The 21,408-nt window shown below is 30.7% G+C and overlaps 1 protein-coding gene across 1 annotated transcript in view; it reads left to right on the forward strand.

Moving 5' to 3' along the window:
* Positions 1-455: 455 nt before the first annotated feature.
* LOC118194137 (ionotropic receptor 93a-like) overlaps positions 456-21,408 on the forward strand; it is a 71,735-nt gene continuing 50,782 nt past the window's right edge. Inside the window, exons 1-4 of the mRNA XM_035365319.2 lie at positions 456-680; positions 2,046-2,219; positions 4,793-5,056; positions 6,436-6,653. Of these exons, the coding sequence (XP_035221210.2) occupies positions 596-680; positions 2,046-2,219; positions 4,793-5,056; positions 6,436-6,653 (741 nt within the window). The 5' untranslated portion in view covers positions 456-595. The remainder of the gene's footprint in view (positions 681-2,045; positions 2,220-4,792; positions 5,057-6,435; positions 6,654-21,408) is intronic.

The following is a 21,408-nucleotide window of genomic DNA, read 5'->3' on the forward strand; positions in this document are numbered from 1 at the left end:
TTAATTTTTTTAAATCTTTCTGATGCTTATATTTTTATATTAATGTTTCCAACGTTTCTTCGATTTCTTTAAACAGCTTATTTAACATGGATTTTCATAATAATTTTTCAGATTCTGAGAAATTTGAAACATAAAGAGCTATCAAGTTATTATCCTTAATTAAACTCAAATCATTCTCATAAATTTCATGGAATTTATGCATACATTATGCAAGCTTCATTTAACTTTAACTAAAGACGAAAATGTATTAAATATAATATACATTAAAGAATTTCGACTTGTAATAACTAGTCATGAATTTTCTGCATCTTTAATCGTAGTGACAATACGTTTTCGATCATTCGTTGACTCATGTTTGAAATCGGCGGTGAAAATAATTCGCGAATTACCGCAAAAGGGGGATAAACTCGCCGCAGCATGCAATCCTAACGTAAACTTCTTATTGCATTACAATAAACGCGATCACTTGTGGCGGAGATCAACGGTTATTCGCTGGTGAACGTAAATCACTAAAGATTTATCGAATGGCTATGATCAATTCGTCAAGCGCATTGGAGTCGAAAAATTTTGGCCTATATTGGATTCGATCTGCGCCATGACTAGAGCGAAAGGGATCAAGGTTTTATTTTTTCTACTCATTCAATTTATAGCATCGTACGCAGAAAAAATTATTAAAATAGGTAAGTCTTTGATCAAGGAAAGCACTTTATTGTTGGTTAATTAAATTACTTTTGTCGATTAATTAAATAAGTGTTCTTTGCTTTTAGTGTAATTAAATAGTGTCTTAAATCTAAAAGTTCTTTTTTGTTCAAACTTCGGAACTTTTTTTCGAATACAGCTAAATGCTTAATGACACATTATTTAGAAGGTAGCATCACTGAGTTTCTAAATTTTTTAAAATATTCCTTATATTGCAAACTTTTATTTAAACTTAAAAGCAACAAAAATTATAATGTAAAATATTTTTTGATTTTTAAGTATCTAATTTATATTTTAATATAATATAGATTATTTATATTAAGAAAGGTAAGCTTTTGATCAAAGAAAGTATTTTATTATTGGTTAAAATTAAATTACTTTTATTCATTAATTAAAAGAATGTTCTTTGTTTTTAGCATAATAATTTCTTAAATCTGAAAATTATTTTCGTTTAAACTGCGGAATTTCCTTCTTGTGAAAATACTGTTATGAAGTAAATGTTTAATAGCACATTATTTTGAGAGCAAGACACTGATTTTCTAATTTTTTTTAAATTTTCCGTATATTGCAGAGTTTTATTTAAAATTAAGGACAGCAAAAATTATAACGTTAAATATTTTTTTAACATTTAATATTTTAATTTAAAGAACTGAAATGAGTATTGATACATTTTAAAGCTAAAATTTTTAACTAGTTTGACGTATCAAACTCTTGCTCAATATATTGATTTATAGATAATTAGTGTATTAGGAAATTTTATTTTGGATCCAATTTAATTTTGATGCATTCTTCTTTTGGCTTTTTTTTATCTGAATGGTATACTTTGTAATATTTTGATGATATTTTCAAATTTCGATACTTTATAAAAAAATAATAACTGAATACAAAACAAAAATGATGTTTTTAATATATTTTATTAGCAATAATAAAATTTCATTAAAGAATTTGGTCGATTACTTTTACTTGAAACAGTTTATGGCAATAAAAAATGCGAAACTAAAAAACCTGCAATTAAAATTTCCAGATTTACGTGCATATCAGTGCAGATAACACGCATAGGAATTGTTCAACATGCATACTAAATATGATATCAATATGAAATTTACAATGAATTATTACTACGTAAATAATTTGTTTCAAAATTTGGTAAAGTCAGGATTTGTAAGACTTTTATCAAGAACTCACTGGTCTGTCCCTTTACGTAAATGATTTTAGTATGCAGCTTAAATTTTATCACTATTTTTCTCTTTGGTCGTTAGAGCATAATTACAGGCTTATCCTTAAAAATATTCGTTAGAATATTTCATTGCTTTGATGATTATTTAGTACAACAATTTGTCTTGTAGCTCCTATTGTGGATCCTGCAGTTGCACAGGCTGGTACTGGTAATACCAGGGAATATATCCTTAAAATGAAGGACGAAATTCAAGAAATTGTTGGAAATCAAATCAAAATAGAATTCGCAGATGAGCTGGAGTATAGGAATTTAGCGCATCTTCTTTCCGTATACACAGAGAAAGGTATTTAAAAATGTTTATTAGTATCTGAATTCCAGTGCATCTTTACATAGCATACGAAGTCTACAATGCATCAAAATGATAAGTTTGAAATCTTGATAAAAACAGATATTCTTTAGCACTTACCTTGAAATGATTCATTCATTTTTGGCAAGATCGTCTATCATGCATCCTTCGAAATATATTAAATAATTAAAAAATATTGCATCTTAGCATTATGCAAATCTATATGCAAGAACGACCTTATATAACCTCTACATAATTCATAACAGTAACATAATAGAGCATAATAATGATAACACAATAATTCCATATTAATTAATAACATAATAATCACATAATAATGATATAATAATTATTACGTAGTAGTATAATAGTTACGTAATAAAAATTATAGAATAATACCAGGAAATGTTTAATGTTTAATGTTTTCAAATTGCATATAATATCTGCAGGATTTAGAGAACAGCTGAATCTTCATTTTTTAAAATATAAAAACTGAAAATTTAAAAAGTCTTATCGGTCACTAACATAATACTTCTGATGTAGAAATACTTTCAGAAAATGCTTTTTTCACTACGGTCTTAAGTATTAGTAAATTCGAAAAATAATTATTTTATAATGTAAGTGAGAGTAAGTATAAGTGAAAATGATATTAATCTAGCACCATTTAATAGTAGAATATATCCTGAGACCAAATAATTATGTAGCCACATCGTCAAATTTATTGTAAAACTGTTATTTTTACCGCTGAGTAATATGAGGTTTTAGCTTACGAGACAAATACTTAAATAATTTTCTGTAATTAATATTACTAGAAATGATATAAAATGTCTATACCTAATTTAGTTTTGTATGTTTTTCAATGGCTTCATTATTTTATTTTTCCTTCTTTGTGATAAAATGAATAAAACTGTACCAAACTTAAAATTCATCCAAGCTTCTTAAAAGGAAAGGTGTGATATCACAAAAAAGTATCTTATTTCATGGAAAGAGGGAAAAACTATTTTACTATAGAAACAATCTCGAAGAGTAGAAGAGATGTCAGCACAGAAAATCGAAATTTACTAAAAAAGTTGATTTCTTTTGTAAACTGTAATTAAAGTATAATGCAACATGTTTTCATATAAGTCATATAAGTATTTCATATAGTATAAGTTTAGAATAACAGTTTTTAAATATATGTATCAAAATCACAGGTGGTTTGTAACATGCTATAAATTGAAATTTAAGTGGTTTCCCATAAAATGTATCTTAAATATTTAAACCTATTATGACCATACAGTATGAAAAACGTTCTTTTCACCCAAAAGCTTCTAGAGTTAATTTTTTTTTGTTATCAGAGTTTGTTTTTAATTTAAAAGCTTAAAATAATCTAAAACTCCCATGTTTCTTTTGAGGTGTAATACAAAAGTCTTCATACTATAAGGACTGTAGCAAACACACTTTTAACATTGGATGCTTTTGTAAATAACCAGTTGAAGTTTCCTTAAAGAAAGTTGTTGCTAAAATACACTAATGCGACTGTTTGCAAAGCTTTTGTTGAAATTTTGAAAAATTTCAGAAACCTATTCTGAAAATTTCATATTATAGTGAATTTCATATTACATCTCAAAGAAGAGTTTACCACTAAAAATGTAGCAAAGTTTAACAAAGTTAAAAACTATTTAAAAAATTATCAAATATTTCGTTTTTTGTTACAATAAATAAAAATAATATCTCCTGCTTCCAATACATAAAACTAAATATGTAATGCTAAAACGCTAAAATTTAACTAAAAAAAGAATTTGAGTCTTGAAAACTGTGGCATGTTTAGCCCAAAGGGACAATTTGCCCAGAAGGGTAATTAATTTCGTTTTAGGCATTTTGCGTTGGTTCACTTTTGAACTAAATATTAGAGCATAGTATAATATTTAAAGAAATTAAATAGTGAAGAATCTAACATAAATGTGTGTATGTTTCTCGCACTATGATAAAACAACTGTACTTGGAGACATCGAATTTTAAATAACGTAGTCCTCCATTCGAATATGGGCATCTGGAAGTCCAAATTTGGAATTTGGAATTTCTTTTATTACCTATTTCATATTTTACCAAACACTAAAAGAGTTTTTGATTAGCAAACTCAAAGATTTCAAAGCGAGCGATGGCAGCACTTTACGGGAAAAAAAATTGTCTGCAGCACGCGAGACTGTGTATCGGAAATTCTAAAGATATGCTCTATTAAATATTTGGTGATACTGCTGTTGAATTGAATTCTATAGTTTAAGTACGAAGAACGTGATATTTAATAAAGATAACACACAAAACGTTAAAAAAACCCTTTTTATTAATGTAATGTAAGAAATAACAACATTGTGTCTCACCCTGTGTACAGAATTAGGCTTTTCTTGTGTTTTGAAATTTGCAACGCCATCAAATAGGCAGCTTTATTACTTTTCGGGAAAAAATTACTGTTATGCTGTTGATTCATGAATTTATATTAAATTTTTTTTGAACTGCTTCGAAAATTCAAACATTACTCTTTATTAGAAACGTATAGCAATTTGTGACTTATACTAAATGGATTATTGCAGTTGACGAGATTTCGGCCATTTTAAGTGTGACAACCTGTTCAAAATACAAGGAAGATCTAGAGCTAATGAGAAGCGAGCTTTCTTCTGCTTTACTGTTAGCCATTTTAGACCGAGGCTGTGCTAGGCCTACTCCTGACCTAGGAGTTGGAGCTCCGTTTCTGCGGTTTATGCAAGATATAGTGCCCTTTCTTGTGGATGCTAGAAGTGACAACAGAGTATTGGAAAAATGGAATGATATCATAATTCTCCATGACGATATTATAGGTATGATTTCTGTCTTACAGTAATACAACTACAGAAGAAACAGAATTTTAAATACCTGTTTATGATGATTATTGTCATTGAATGTTGGTATTAGCATTGACTCACAAATAATATTTCAAAACTTAATATTTTTTTGTTTTCTCGCAACAGGGGACCTATTATTCCTCTGGTGACCTACCGCCCGTAAACCATGATGAAAAGAAAAGAAATTTGTACCATTACCGTATTAAACCCCACGTAAAGCAGCAGTACATAAATAAATAAATAAATACAAAAAATTATGCTTTACCAGATGATCGATCATATTAAATTATCTAACATTAGCAGAAGAATGCACTGATGTGGTCATAAAAAAGACATCATTTTTTTGGCGATGGTCTTTATTGTATTTAAAAATGCATTATAAACGTAAGCGATCCTATTTGGAAGCAGTTCTATTTCACTTTTGTCAATAGTCATATTTTACTACTATAATCACACATAAAAAAACACGGATAGTCAACCTTCGTTTTCATTCATGCAAACACTGCCATGATGCCTCTTAACATAGCCAGGAATTTGTTCCCCTCCGTGAATCGCCTGCGTAATTCACGGAGGTGACGCAACAGCATAACGGCTGTCGTTTCTTTTATTCCGTACAATTAATTACTTGTTTAAAATGACCCCACACACATTCTGTCGTCTGAGAACTGCACCATAACAGGATGAACAAAATTCGTCTGATGAATTAGCCGTCAGGTGGGTGTATCACGTGATTCACACTCATAAAAAAGTACATGGGAAGTCACCTGTTGTTTAGATACAGGCTGGTAGGTCACCAGTTGCAAGAATACGCATATTTTATTTAATATGTAAGACAATTGCAAGTTTAAGAAGTCTCAAATTTATCTGACACAACTTAATTATGAAGCAAAATGCTAGCGATAACATGTAGATATTTTCTCATCACATATGCAAAGTTAATTTTTACAGTTACACCATGCCATTTGGTAGACGGAATGTACTTGTAAAATGCAACTCAAAATGTAACCTACCACAAAAATTGTAATTTTAATAAGAACTCTAAATTTAATCAATTGTCATAAAATTTTAATTTTGAAAAATGTATTGGTGAAGTATTATTATCTCACCACTATTTTGTTTGCTTCTCTAGAATAGTAATTTTTATAACACATTTTTATCCTGTATTATTTTTACATCAATTAATCGATAATCACCAGGCAGGCTAAGACATCACACACACGCAGAGACGCTCAAGGTATAAATATATCAGTCGTTATGATCTTTTAGAGCATTAAAATTTAAAAGAGTTAGTTATGAAATAAAAATTCACTACCAATGAGCTTATAATGTAGATTCTGTCATAATTTCTTTTAAAGATCTGAACTCTTTAGAGGCAATTGTCTCCATGCTGCAAACTACAGGTATAAAAAAGCGGTCCACCAGGATCACGATCTATGATATATGTCTGGAACAAATCTGTAAAGACATTACAGCAGTCATAAAGGATTCCCTGTCACCATATGCAGCTTTAGATTTTCACAAGTATTTTTTGATACTGGCGAAAGTGAAATCACTCAAGAAAGTTGTCGAACAGGTAAACTGTATATTTATATAATCATGTTTCATACACTCGTAATTATTTACGGTACTTTTCTATCAATGGGGCGCCACTTAGCGCCAAACGTAAACTTTGGTGGGAAATATATTTCGATAGCTGCAACCCTAATGATACGTAAAAAATGAACTTACAATAACAACAATGTATCATATAATATATATAGAGAGATTATATGATACATTGTTGTTACTGTAAGTTCATTTTTTAACATTATATAAATTATAACGTTGCGCGCCTACAACTTGCACGCAACCAAGGGTGACTGTGAAAGCTTGTATAAACCACAGAGTCTTGTAAAGGGTTTAAGTCCCTTTTTATTCAACGTAATAAATTACAATTGCGTCCACTTGACGCTTACAAACTGTGCCCACTTGGCAGTCAAAATAAAAATAATAACCTGAAAAGAAAATAAAGACAAGATTCTAACTACGAGGCTCTCTAAAATTACTAACTCACCGTGTTTTACAATACCGCTGCTAATTCAGCAGACTTGAAGCTCACTGGAACAATTGCCACTACTTCCCGCCAAGCACATAGGCCGCAACGCGGGGTTCTTCAATTCTCGCTAACTACCTCCGCGCTCGCTAAGTAAGAATCTCACTCTCACCGAACTTGTTTCCTTCTATTTAAATCAGAATACTTCCGCTGATAATTTGAATCCTTGCGCGTTCTACTCAAATTTACATATTCTGGCATTGGCAGTTCCAGGGGAAAGTAAGGCTTGACAGGAAAGATAGTTTAAACTTAAAATAAATGTTAGTTAAAATAAATATAAACCCTACAAAATATATGTAATAATTTTAAAATGCGTAGATGAAAACAGTGGAACTTTTCACAGCTTAGATGCTGCATAGATGACTCAGAATACTGTAATGGGTTGAAGGTGGTAGACTGGAAAGCATGATGACGCAATTTAGCACAACGTATCTTGAAAAATCACAACCTATTTTTTTACGCATATCAAATCATCTTTTCTCAGACAAGCCGTTTCCTAATTACATTTGAATACAGTAAGTTGCATTTTGAAGTAAGATGTCGTTTTAAGCAAGTAAGCGGCAGCAGCATACATAAAAGCATCTTGCCGCCAGGAGAGCTTATGCGGAAAAGAGTTATAGTACTTTCAGAGGAAGAAGGTTGGGAGTGGGAAAGTTTCAGTTCAGAGTTTTGGTTTAAAATTAATTTGATTGGACAAGAGGCATCTGCATTAAAACGTTACGTAAGATAGAAAAAACTGGAACCTGTGAGAAGAGATGAATTTAGGGGCAGATAACCAAATTTAGAATGTTAATTTTGAGGTCGCCAATTATTTTTTTGAAACAGCTATCATATTTTGTTATATCTTACACACACACACACATATATATATATATAATGACACATTGCTCTTATTGTAAGTTCATTTTTTAACATTATATATATATGTATAATGTGCTCAATTTCGAAGTTGTGCAACTATGTGATGCTTCTTATGCGAAAACAGATCGTTGTGTATTTGGGAAGAACAACAGTTCTCAGAGCGATCTATTTTCATCGGATAATTGCACAAATTCGGTACTGCTCACAGCTTTAGCTCTGCGCCCATTAAACATTGGACATATTTCATGACGCGATATATATCAAGCTACCATATATTGCGCTTTGGCTCACCTGTGGCAACTGGCGCCACGTTAACAGAAAATTATCTTACATGTTTTTTCTCACTCTCTCTGTTAGATTAAATCTAAGTTGTCATACTTTTACGTAATTTGCGATTTCGCATTTTATTTTGAGACTAAGATTTCAATTAATTTTTAAATCGATATTTATTTTCAAGCAAGTGTAAATAAACGTTAACTGTACGAACTAAGAAAACTGATGACTATTCTTTCATTTTTAACATTTTTCGATAATTCTTGTTATAAGTTATTCATAACGTGTTGGAACTGTGGAAAGCATAGCTCGTTTTCAAATGCAAATTTTAATTCTCATAAACCCAACGAGTTTTAATTAGTCTGTTTCGATAACCTTATAAAAATAATTAAAAGTAAAATGAAACAAAAATCGTAATTTGTAGATGGACTTTAATGCAGAATTTAACAAATGCTCGGAAAAAATGATACACAGGTTTAAAGACAGCTTTTCGAATATAAAATCTATAGTATGTAATGTGCCTCACTCCTGGAAAAAACCGTTAGCATGAATTTAAATTATCCGCATTACAGTAAGATAAGCGCGAGGAACTTTTTTATAAAAATCACCATACGCAAAACTAAAGTGTGTAATTTGAGTGGCTTAATCGTCGAAGCGAACAGTGTTCAGTAGAGTTTCAAAAAACGAACACGCAGGTGTACGCCGACATGGCGTTTTTTTAACTTAACAGTGTTGCCACATTATCGAAGTTTATTTTTCAGTCAACAAATGATTTAAAGAAGTGAGAACACTGTTTCGTGAGAAGTCTGGTAAACAACTCTTGCTAACAGACTCAATAATCCACCGACTAGCCCAACGGTATCGTAATGATCACACAATATCTCGAAAGTAAGGCAGTAAATGAAAAGCTATTGTAAAACCTGAGAAGATAGAAGAGGAATACAAAATATAAATAAATACGTTTTCGGAATCAGTAATTTTTTTTTTTTTTTTTTTTAAATTTTCTTAGTCTTTTCTCCATTTATTAAAGTGATGATAATGAAAAGAAAAAGGTTCTCGAGCTTTATCTGATTTATTATAATATATTTCACTAAGTATTCTATTTTTTAACAAAAAAGCCTATTTGAAGAATTAAATATTCAGACAAGCAAATTTTCAACAATGACATTTTTCAAACTCTAGTGCGTGTAAAGATTTTCGAATTACCTGATTATTTTAACTCGGATAAAATAATGCTGAAGTGCATACTTATGGTTCAAATACGAAATTCTTCTAGATCAGGGGTTCTGAATGGGGTCGGTATTGACTCCTGAGGGTCGATGAAAAGGGGATCAACGGTGATCAAGGTATCAACTGGGGGTCGATAGTCAAATATGCACCGGCAATTGATCGGCAAAATCAAGATCCTATTCATTAAAAAATATTAATAAAATCTATAATTATTTATTTGTAAATATTAAGCTATATCATATAGTAAGGAAAAATCATATAAAACAAATATAAGGGAAAAATATGCTGCAACTAAGATTCAAGAAGAATTGATCTCATTGAAGACCGATATTTAACGAAGCTGTATTATTATATTAGTAACACATGAAAACACTAAGTATTGGAGTTTAAAAGCCATCCAACAGAAATATCCGAAAACATTGTTGCCAACATCACTGATGTTTTCCTCTTCTTACGTAGTGGATGCAGGCTTTAAGTCAATAATGTAGTAAAAAAACACGAAACAGGTTGAATATTTTTAAACGAAGCGATTTAAGTTGAGAAATTTTATACCAAATATTTAAAAAAATGAACGCATGAATATATCAAGTGCAGTCAATCGAATTATTCGAGCTAAATTTTCTTCCCTAAATCGAACTTTAGTGTAAAATATAGTACGTGATTTTGTTTCAGGAAACTTGTCTATATCTGTAAAGTTAAAAAAATACAAAAAGTAATAACACATAAATTTAACAAAACATTTTTTTTCAAAACGTTTCTTCGTATTCTTACTCTAATTGTTATTTTAAAATTATTTATGCGCAGTAGTTATTTGTATTATGATTATGCTGTATTATAGCGAAACCTATAAGGAGGCCAATGAATAAGGCCCTTCTTTTAAAGAGGGTCAACGAAAATAAATAAATAAATAAATAAATAAAAAATAAAAAATAAAAAATGTTTGGGAAACTCTGTTCAAGATGCTGCAGTATATTTAATTTATCGATCGAAACGTTTATCGAATCGAAAGTAAATGTTATGCGCATTCTTAGAATCTGTAAATTTCTATTAGTTTTGTTTCAAATAAAAATGTATAATATAAACAATATTTTGGAAACTACCTCAGATATATATATATATTTATTTATTTAGCTTTCTTGCCCAGAATAAAGATAACAGAAATTGTGGGTTACAAATTAAAATTTAAGGAAGATTATAACTGAAATTTCATAAACTACCGATAGGTAATCCTCATTGTTTGGCGTATTAAACACAAAATTTAACAGATTCTTTTTTAAGTGATTCCCGTTGTTAGAGAAACGAATTTCCTAAAAATGATGAAAAGACACGTGGCTGAAGTCAAAAGCAAGTTCTGATGAAATATTTTAAAAGAAAAGTCTTGCGAGATGATCAGCGGAAGAACATTTTTGCTTATAAAGTTGAAAACTTAATTTTTTAAACGAGGTGAGCTATTATTACAGTTTTTGACTGAATCTCAAATAAGGGAAAGAGCAAACTGATTGGACTGGATTATGACAAAATATGCCGGATTAACTGCTTAAGAGTATAGATGCCTTCGGGAATACTGTCTCGTATTCACATTACACATGAGGAAAAGCAACAAAGAGATTATTCTTATTGAAAAAATTAGTAACTGAGCTTATGTATTTTTTGATATGTACGAAAAAATGTTAATAAAATCTCTATATTCGAATCTTTAAATATGCTTTATATCATTCTGCAAATTATTTAATTCCATTTATAGATTTTCTGGTGCGTCAATTCATTTCGTTTATAATGGTAATGAAAATAACGTAAATTCAGACGTCAAATAATTAAAATATTGAAATCTTTTCAACATCGCATTTGAAACAAATATAGAGTTGGAATATGTTTTCGGGCCACATAAAATTGCTTGAGGGCCGCCAGTTTGAGATTGCTGATTTAGTTTGCTCTCCTGTTTTCCTGCATAAATGCAACGCACTTTTAATTTTCGATTATTATTATAACCTTAGCTCACACACAGAATGGCAAGGGCACCTTAGATATCTAAACAGCGTGAACCAAGCTGAACTGACAGCAATCCTCTACAGTATGCAAGAGCTCTACCAATTACCAACGGACACAGTCCATATCGTCAGTGACAGCCAATCATCAATCTATGCTATTAAAAATCCCTGCACAAATTCATCAATAGCCCGTCAAATACAAACAATTATCAATTCCAGCCAAAAGAACTTCGTTTTTACATGGACGAAAGGTCATAGCAATTGCGCTGGGAATGAAAGAGCGGACTTCCTGGCAAAGCAGGCAGCCCTCGAACAGTCAGGCACTACCATCCACATCCCATGGCCACGCTCCACACTGAAGTTTACTCTAAAAGTGATGGCCAAAGAAGAGTGGCAGAGACAATGGGATCAAGGACCGCAAGGCAGAAGGGCGCATTCACTTCTCCCATGTGTCGATATTGAGCGCACCATTTATAATTATTATCTCTCTCAATATATCTCTGGTCATGAACCGTACCCAAAGTACTTCTATGAACGAAACTTTTCAGAGACTGCAATATGCGTTTGTGGTAATCCGGGTGATCCAGACCATTATTTATTTCAATGCCCAATAACAGAAGACTATCATATCCGCCGTCCCACAGCACGAGGAACAGACTTCAAACGCTTCTTGATAAAGCACCGGAAAATCCACATTAGTATCAAAAACATAATTGACACATTCCACCGTCATGGCCTGGAACTGTGTGCTCCATAACTGTTTTAAGTGCTTCTTCTTCTCTAGTACGAACGCCAGTTTTCCAATGGGGTTGCCTTTATAGTCATTGAAATAGTTTATCTTAGTGTTTCAATGTCAGTACAGATTTAGCACCTAGACAATACGACCACAGTTATGCACATTAAACAATGGCATAACTGGAACTGGTGAAATCTACTGTATGTATGAACTCTCACCCAATTCATGAACTGTCAATGAACAGTGAACCATCTATGAACTGCTACACTGTCCCAATAACATCACATAAATATCACAATAACTTAGCCAAGATAATAATGTTTAATGTTTTTCCATTGATTTCTTTTTGTTTATTTGTGTTTATTTGTGTACATATATTTATATTTATAATTTCACCATCAGCTGTAATGTATGGTATTGTATTTGTAATGTCATTGTCATCAGCAACTGTATCTTCCGTACCACAAGTTCTCTATGCCCTAATGATTAACGTTTCAATTAACACCGATGCCTGGAGTAAGTACGCCCTGTGGAGGTGTTCATCTCAAGACGGTTAGTGTGAAGGAGCGACACCAGTTCTGCCAATGGCGATGTGTTGGTGCTTCCCACACTTAGTCCTGTCCTGTCCTGTAGAAAAGGAATCATTACTGCTTGGGATATGAGGGATACACAGAGTTGCGAAGCTTTTTAATAGTATAAATTATGTAACTTTTTTTTTTCAAAACAGCGATTATCTACCATTATTTCATAGCATTAAGCCATTTAATGTAAGGCTATCGTAGAAATTGCAACAATATTATATTTTCTCCATCTCTTTTAAATGTTATTTTTGGCATTTTTAATTCGTTGAAATCATATGAAACTTAAATGATGGTTCTATTAAGTCCTTATAATTCACTGTTAAATGTTTTCCTGTCGCCTATGTATATGTTATGTAACACTCGCAAGAAGGAAAGAATTGTCATGTTGAGAACATCAGCTAGTTATTTTTTTAACGCTAGTAATTAATAGAGTTTGAATAGATATTCAGATGTTTAGTAATGTTTACTTAAAATATAAAGTTTGAGAATCAAGAGAAGAGTAATCTTTACAGATTTCACATGTATTACTTCCTGTGCAAGAGCACATAAGCATAAATTGAAATGAAAATTGAAACTGAAATTATAGACTAAAACAAATATACAAACTTTTATCAAGTGTTTATAGTAGATTTCTTTAGATTTCATTTTAAGTAAGGCAACATTTTACAACAGATTTTGATTTCCTAATTAAGATTTCACTAGAATTTCTTTCCAAATATATCTAATATGCATATCTAATAACCTTCCATTTGTTGACCCGATAACATACATGCTGTATTTATATGCTATTCCTATTTTTTTTTCTCGAATCACAGCTTTTTAAAGTCTCTTTCAGCAGCTAATTCCAAACATTCATTATAGAAGAAGCCTCTTTGCCTCTCCTTTAGTCACGAAAAGAACTTTGAAATCAATAACCTGCGTGACGCCTTTGTAATTGCACCCATTACTGAATGCCCACTAATGCGTGTCAAGTTTGAAAATATTATGGGAAAGGCATAGGAATAAATTACAGTTCCGGCGAAAAAAAGGGCCTTGTAAATAAAACATGTGAGCGCGGTAAATTCTTTTTTAGGCTATTAAATCACAGCCAGTGGATATTCTTTTCTAATGGAAATTTGCACATTTTGATCAATAGTTTACGCACCTATACCGCTCTGCATGTTTTTAAAGAATGCTTTTAAAATTCAATTTTCATCTCATTATAAAATGTGAAAGTGTTGCAAAAATTACAGAACCATAATATGAAAATTTCAGTTGCAGAAGAATAAAGGTTATAGATTTTTTAGAACATTTATTAACGGATTGCTTTGATAAAGTTCTTATTACTGTTAACTGGACAATTACTCTGGCAAATTAGCAAAACTATAAAATATCTCGAAGCTTAAAATTATTATTAAATGTCTTAAAACATTAGATTATATAAATTAAAGACCTATTAAACTATAAAATATCTCGAAGCTTAAAATTATTATTAAATGTCTTAAAACATTAGATTATATAAATTAAAGACCTATTAAGGCGAAACTTGGAAAGATTTTAATGGATCTTCGTGATGAAAATTGATAATAAAATTTATCCTTACATTATTAGTTATCAAGAAAGTTGCATTAATCTCTAATTTCTACAATTATTTATAAAACACATTTTTAGTAACACAATTTATTATTTGTAGGGGAGAAGAAACAGGCGTGTGTTGGACTCCGCGTGAAGTCAATAAAATAGGCTGATGGTAAATTAGTACTTTTACGTGCACAAAATACAAATTAAAAAACTTTTTGAACTTTTGTTCAAAGAATTTAAAAAATATAAATTAATTTATTTATTGAAGACACCGTAATACATATATACGAACTAAAAGTTGAATGTGGATACTTACGAATATACAAAACTGTTGTAAAAAACATAAAATAATCCATTATTGCTAGATTTAAAGGAAAAATAATGAACAGCTTGGAAACAAACCTAAACTTATGACAATAATAAGGAATGTAATCTTCCCTGTCTTGCATACACATATCTAAATGCAATTTAATACTTTCAATAAGGAAGTTAAAATGAGGTTTGGAGAAATGACTTCCAGTCATCCACCAGTATGGTCTTTAAAGCACTGAGATCTCTAAAGGGGAATTTGCGGAATCCAAAAAATTCTCTAGTCTAATAAATTTGGGGAAAGTGTCCAAAAAATTGTGTGTGAAAAAAGTGTCCAAAAATACTCTAGTCCAAAAAATTTAGAAAAAAATTTCTGTTTTACCCTCCATCTCAATTTCCGAAAACGGGCAAGAAATGAAGTTGTATACCACCTCGGAAGCCATATGAAGACGCAATTTAGAAAACTGCCAGAAAAAGAAAGGGCTTTGCATCGGCAACTGATCCACTGCTTCAAAAACCACATTCCTGAGAGCGTTAAGCTGTTGTTGCCGATGTATGGCCACTTGAAAAATAAATCACAAATTTTATTGAGCAGGATTTTCTATTTTTAGAGATAAAATATTTTTTTTAGTGATTTTATTTTAAGGAAACGCCATTCACCTCATGTGCGCCAAAGAGGAAAATGTGGTAGAGTGTTTATATCGCGTCATGAATAGCCTGTCCAATAATTAATGTACGCAATGCCGAATTTGTGAAATTATCTGATGTTTTGTTCAGCGAAAACAAATCGCTGTTTTAATACGAAAAACAGCAATTCTTTCTATGTACATTGCGATCAAAATACATGGCTTCCAGAATTTCTTGTTTTCTGTAAGTGATTCGAAATTAAACTAAGGAGATATAAATGTATCAGATCTTACGGCTGAACTAGAGGAGTTATCCCCATGTTACAAAAAACTGCAAACAGTTGTCTCATACTAATACAGTATATGTGCGAAACCAAATATGAAAAACAATTTCGCAAACGTGTCAGTTGCATTGCAAGTATGTTTCTTACATGCTAATATCTGAGGCCTCTGTGGAACACAGGTTTTTCAAAGCTAAAGTTAATAAATAATTCACGATCTTCAATGAGTTCTCAAGGATTTATTTCTGTAATAACCGCAGAAAAGTAAGCTGCACGTTTGAGTTCGGGAGATTGCAGTTTAAAAAAATTATTGTAGGAAAAATAATTGTTTGAAAGAAATAGATGTCAAGTTAGAAAAAAGTGTGATTTTTTGGAACAAAATTGTGAAGATACAGAATATAATTTAAAAGAGAAAAAAAAGATAAAAGGTAATTTAAAAAAATTAGACAGTCTATTTTAAGTAAATGCTTGTAACATAGGTATTATAAAATCAGGCCAAAATTAGAAGAACTGTGCTGCAAAATGTTCAATGAGTTCTTCAATGAGTAATTCACGATCTTCAATGAGTTCTCAAGGATTTATTTCTGTAATAACCGCAGAAAGGTAAGCTGCACGTTTGAGTTCGGGATATTGCAGTTTAAAAAATTATTGTAGGAAAAATAATTGTTTGAAAGAAATAGATGTCAAGTTAGAAAAAAGTGTGATTTTTTTAAACAAAATTGTGAAGATATCTTGGTAGATTCATTTTATTAATGCATTTTAAAATTCTACATGCTGAAAGTCCTAGATGTGTCGCAATAATATGTTTAGTGTTAAAAATTATGTAATAGAATGATCATGCTATAGAAAGTATAATTTTAAGAGAGATCATGTTAGGGGGCCGCATGTCCCGAATTGAATATGAGTGTGAGTTGCAACCGATATGTCTTAAGTCAGTTCTGCTTGATCTTAAACGAAGGCTGTCATCTCTAGACATCTTCGTTCCTGCAAGGCAGGAAACACCTGCTGTGAAAGCAACTGACAGGAACGTCCATTTGTAATGGAATCCTTTACAGAACCTTCATGTTTTAGTCCCAAGAAATATGGCCCTAGAATAAATCAGTGGTGTATTCCCAATAAACTGTCTCGTATTACATTTCAGTGGCATTTAAACATCAGTAGTATTTATTACTACTTCTAGAATAAGAGAAAATACTTCAATTATCCATGTGATATTCCAGAGCCACATTTTGTCAAAAGCCATTCTCGCGCAACATTAAGTAAGCTTTTGCTTTGGCTTCAACTATGTTACCATGTGTATTTTATACGGTACCATTACAAAATAGATCTTAATATCTTTCGCATTTTACACCAAGCAATGCACCTCATGAAACGCCGCGCATACTGAGAAAAGAAAATTTCTTTAGTTTTAGCAACAGCCACTTCTTTGATAAGTTCTTGAGGCCTCAGGAAGTGGGACACTATCCACTTCCTGGGACCACACACAAATTTAAATTATTGTTTTTCTCAAAAAGTAAATTGATAAGCAGATTATATTCCTTTTTCTCTAATGAGGTCAAAAGAAAGTGGATGTCTAATACAACGGTCGCCAACCGGTGGTCCGTGAAAACATTCGGATGGTCTGCAAAAAAATTGGGGCATTATTTATATTTTTATGAAGATTTAGTTTAAAACATGACGAGTAACAAAAACTATTATGGAATATGGATTATACGTTTTTTTCCCTACTACTTTTAGTGAAATTCCTTCTGAATTTAGCGAATTTTTAACTACTTTTGCAGGTGCATTTAGCGATATTTGAAAGTGAGAGTTGGCATCCATGGATATGCTGCTGTTAACAATAATAGCGCGAACTGGAGTTCTTCTTCCTTTTGAATTACAAACATATGATATTGTAGTCGTTAATAATACAGTTTTTCTCCGTGTCAATAGGCAACTTGATAGATTTTTATGAGAATCATCTACATTCTTGTTTATAATTGCATAACTGGAAGTTTCCGTTTTTGTTTTGTCTGACTGTTGATCGATGGCGCCATTGATGAGTAAGTGATGATTATTATGTTTACAATAATTAAAAACTGGTGGCATAACACTTTCAATTCATTGATATTGCTTTGCATTTGCCGATTTGTTCTTGCTTTTCGTGAAGTTTCTGTTCAGTGATATGGAAATGTAAAGCTCTCTGTACAAGAAGGAAAGATTTTTGTACTTTTCATATAATTTTTCAATGTGAACGAAATATGAGTAGTTTGCTGATTATTATTGTAAAATGTGTTTACCTTTTTAATTCATATTAGTGGTTCGCCAAATATAAAATTATATATGAAGTGGTCCGTTAAGTTCTAAGGGTTGACTACCGCTGGTCTAGTACAGACGTTTGGCTTTTTATGCAAAAAGATAAATTTCTACTTTGCACAGAAGCATATTTTCCGTTCTGAAGAGGTGCTTGCTGTAAAGTGTCATTTATTGACGAAAATTTGAATTTTATTTCTCCATGTAATGCTCTCTGTACAAGAAGGAACATATGTTATTTAAACTACTTTCCCATAGTTTAAATAACATATGTTCGAGATTTCGTTCTTTTTATGTTCATGACAACGGATTCCAATAAAATCTGAGTAGGAAGATTTTAATTACAACAGTTATGTAGATATTACAAGAACAATTCGAGTTTATACAAATTTAATGACTTTCACCCAAGTAGAACGGCAACTTCGTAACGACGTTGCAAGCTAGTCCGAGAGTTTGCAAAGTGGTCGTGGTAAGTTTTACGACGTCTCTACAACGTTGCGAAGACGCAAAATACTTGCCGTTGCATCTTGGAAATTTGCCGACGTCGCTGAAACGTCATTGATATGACCGCTTTTAGATGTGGTCGTTTTAGCATCTTTTTCATAGTTCATCAGCGTTACTTTTAGAATGAGATGAGACTAAATCTTCCCTTTCAAGAATCTGAAGTCTGCATAAGATTTATTTTGCAATGTTTCATTACTTTATTTCATCTAAATATATTAATCTAAGGTAGATTCATCTAATGAAATATAAATTTAATATAAATACTTGAATTATTATATTTAATTAGTACTAAAAATACGTGCTAAATTATTGTTAAAATTTTGTTAAAATAATTAATACTTAAAATATTTTTTATAAATATTATAGCAAAATATTTAAAAATGAAACAAATCTATAAAGTAAGTTATTAAGTTATGCATTTTATATATTTTAAAAAATCATATTTCCGAAATCAATGCAAATCACACGTTAGCAATTATTTTACTGCTGAAATATGACTTTATTTATTATTTTTGAAGTAAGGACGAATTTATTTGAATTAATATGCTGACATAATATGAAACATTTTTACCGCATACAGTGCAAAAATTACAATTTTCGCGAAGATATAAAAGTTCTGATGAACTGTTTGTTACGTTTTTGTCCATCTCCATGCATTTAAAAATGCTTGGTTTAATCCTAGTATACGGTACACTCGGGATTTGGCGATATTGACATTACAAATGTTTTAGCGAGCCCAATAAATATTTTTTGTGAATATAACCTTGTGAACATTGTTCGTAATTCTATTCAATTGAAATAATTCTTCTAAGCTATTCAAAAAAGATTCTATTGAATTATCAGAAGAACCGTCGAAAAGTTTAATGCAATCGTATAACTCGCTGAAACGTTACACTGAAACGCTGTTCAACTGATTGCCATTCGATGCATATAATTAACTGGAGGATTATATAAACGAACATCTGAGGTAGAGGCTAGCTGCCAAATTCGAATAAGTCAGTTAATGGCACAGTAGTTTCAGACTCCATCTTATTTTCAGGAATGTTTTCTTGATGGTTTTGCAATTAACCGTCGGAATTAAATACTAGAGAGCTTCAATACAGAAAGAGCACAAGAATATAGTGATGGCAGTTTATTTTGAATTGAGTAGAAATCTTCGCGGTAATGCCGAATTTCTGCTTATTTTGTTTGTGAATATATGCTCTACAAGATCACACCAAAATTTTGAATTTTGGATGCATCGTTTAAAGAAAATATCGGATGCAGCTTGATAAAATCGTCCACATATAGTGAAATAGTGTTCTGTCTAGTATTTTTATGTGTTACCAGTGATTAAAATTATATGATGGTTTTTTTTTCCAATCTTCCGTGACCCCCCAGCGGTGCAATATTTGGATACACGGATTAGCGATTCGGTTATAACATCGTAAGTGCTATATCGTATAGCGTTCATATTAATCGATTATTGTTTTGGTGTTTAGAATTAATTCATATAAAACCAAAACCAACATACAACGTTAAGGCATTTTCTGATTTTGCTGAAAATGCAATCCATGCAGAAGCAACAACAATTCAGGCTGTTATGGTATGTTCATGAGTTTTCAAAACAGGAAGAAATTATTGGACTAGTACTTACAATGACTGCTGAAGATGAATTATATATATGTAATAACATATTAGAAAAATACAAGGAATACATTAAAATTAATAATAATGCACATTCTATATTATGTTGTCTTTTGTATAGTATGCAGAAAAGGTTAATGATTTTAAAGTGTATTAAATGTATGATCGAAAAAATAGTGTTAAGGAAACATTAGCATTACTATGAAATATTGTAATTTATAATTATGTGATATTTAATTGTGTAATATTAAAAAACACTAAATATTTTTAATTGATTGCAAATTGCAGTTATATTACTTTTCGTTTGGTATCTATTCTTCCAAACACTGTGTCATTTGCGTTTTTTTAAATATTGCTGTTATGTATGTTTATTAGATTATCTCAATAAATGAATGATGGAAATTAGGTTTTATTTTTTTTATTAAATTTAAGTATATTCTATTTTCTTCGCTTACTTCTTATGTGCTTGTGATAACACAGAAATTCATAATAAATAGAAACAAAAAGTTTCGTCGTGTGCTATTTAACGAAGAGCTTACTTTAACGTTTTTAGCTTACTATCGTATACTATATTATTTAAATTATTTCTGTACAGTAACAAAAGGAAAAGTTATTGATTATATAAAGTGCATAAAATAATCATTCTAAAATGTAGAAACTAAAAGTAAGTAAATACATTAACATATGATCGAAAGAAATGGTGTTAAAAACATCAGCATTATTAGTAAATACTGCAATCCATAATTATTGTACTTTTAATTGTTTACTATTTAAAAAACAACAATAATTTTTTATTAATTGGAAATTTTAGTTCTGTTACCTTCCTTCTGCTTATTTATACATTCAAACATTGCTAGGTCATGTTTTTTCTTAAATATTGCTGTCATGTATGTTGTTTGTTAGGTTATTATATCATTTTAGATATGAATATGGGAAGTTTTTATTTGGTTATTAGATTTAGATATATTTTTGTATGAAATACTTTTGATCACATTTATTAACTAATTTATGCAGTGTTTCATTTGGATATCTTGGAGATATAGAAGTCAATGGTTATATTTTTTACTATAAAACGCGAATAAAGTTATACTTGAATTCAAGTAAAATACTAATTATGCTACCTTAAGAACCGCTTCCTAATTTACCATGACGGGGGCAATTTTCAATGTCTCTGAGATTTAACAGAAATAAATGTGATAATGCTGTCATAATCAGAAACGTTCTTTTTTTCTTACCCTCATATATATCTTTAATTTTATTTATGTCTGATTGAGTTTTATTTACTTAAAACCTATTATTAATGTTATATATTTATAATTACCACTTTCATAATTATTCTTACTTACATACTAAAGGATTAAGGGAAAAA

This window comes from Stegodyphus dumicola, chromosome X1, assembly GCF_044657685.1.
Source record: "Stegodyphus dumicola isolate Sdum_Otavi_A_Nest chromosome X1, ASM4465768v1".
Lineage (NCBI taxonomy): Eukaryota > Metazoa > Arthropoda > Arachnida > Araneae > Eresidae > Stegodyphus > Stegodyphus dumicola.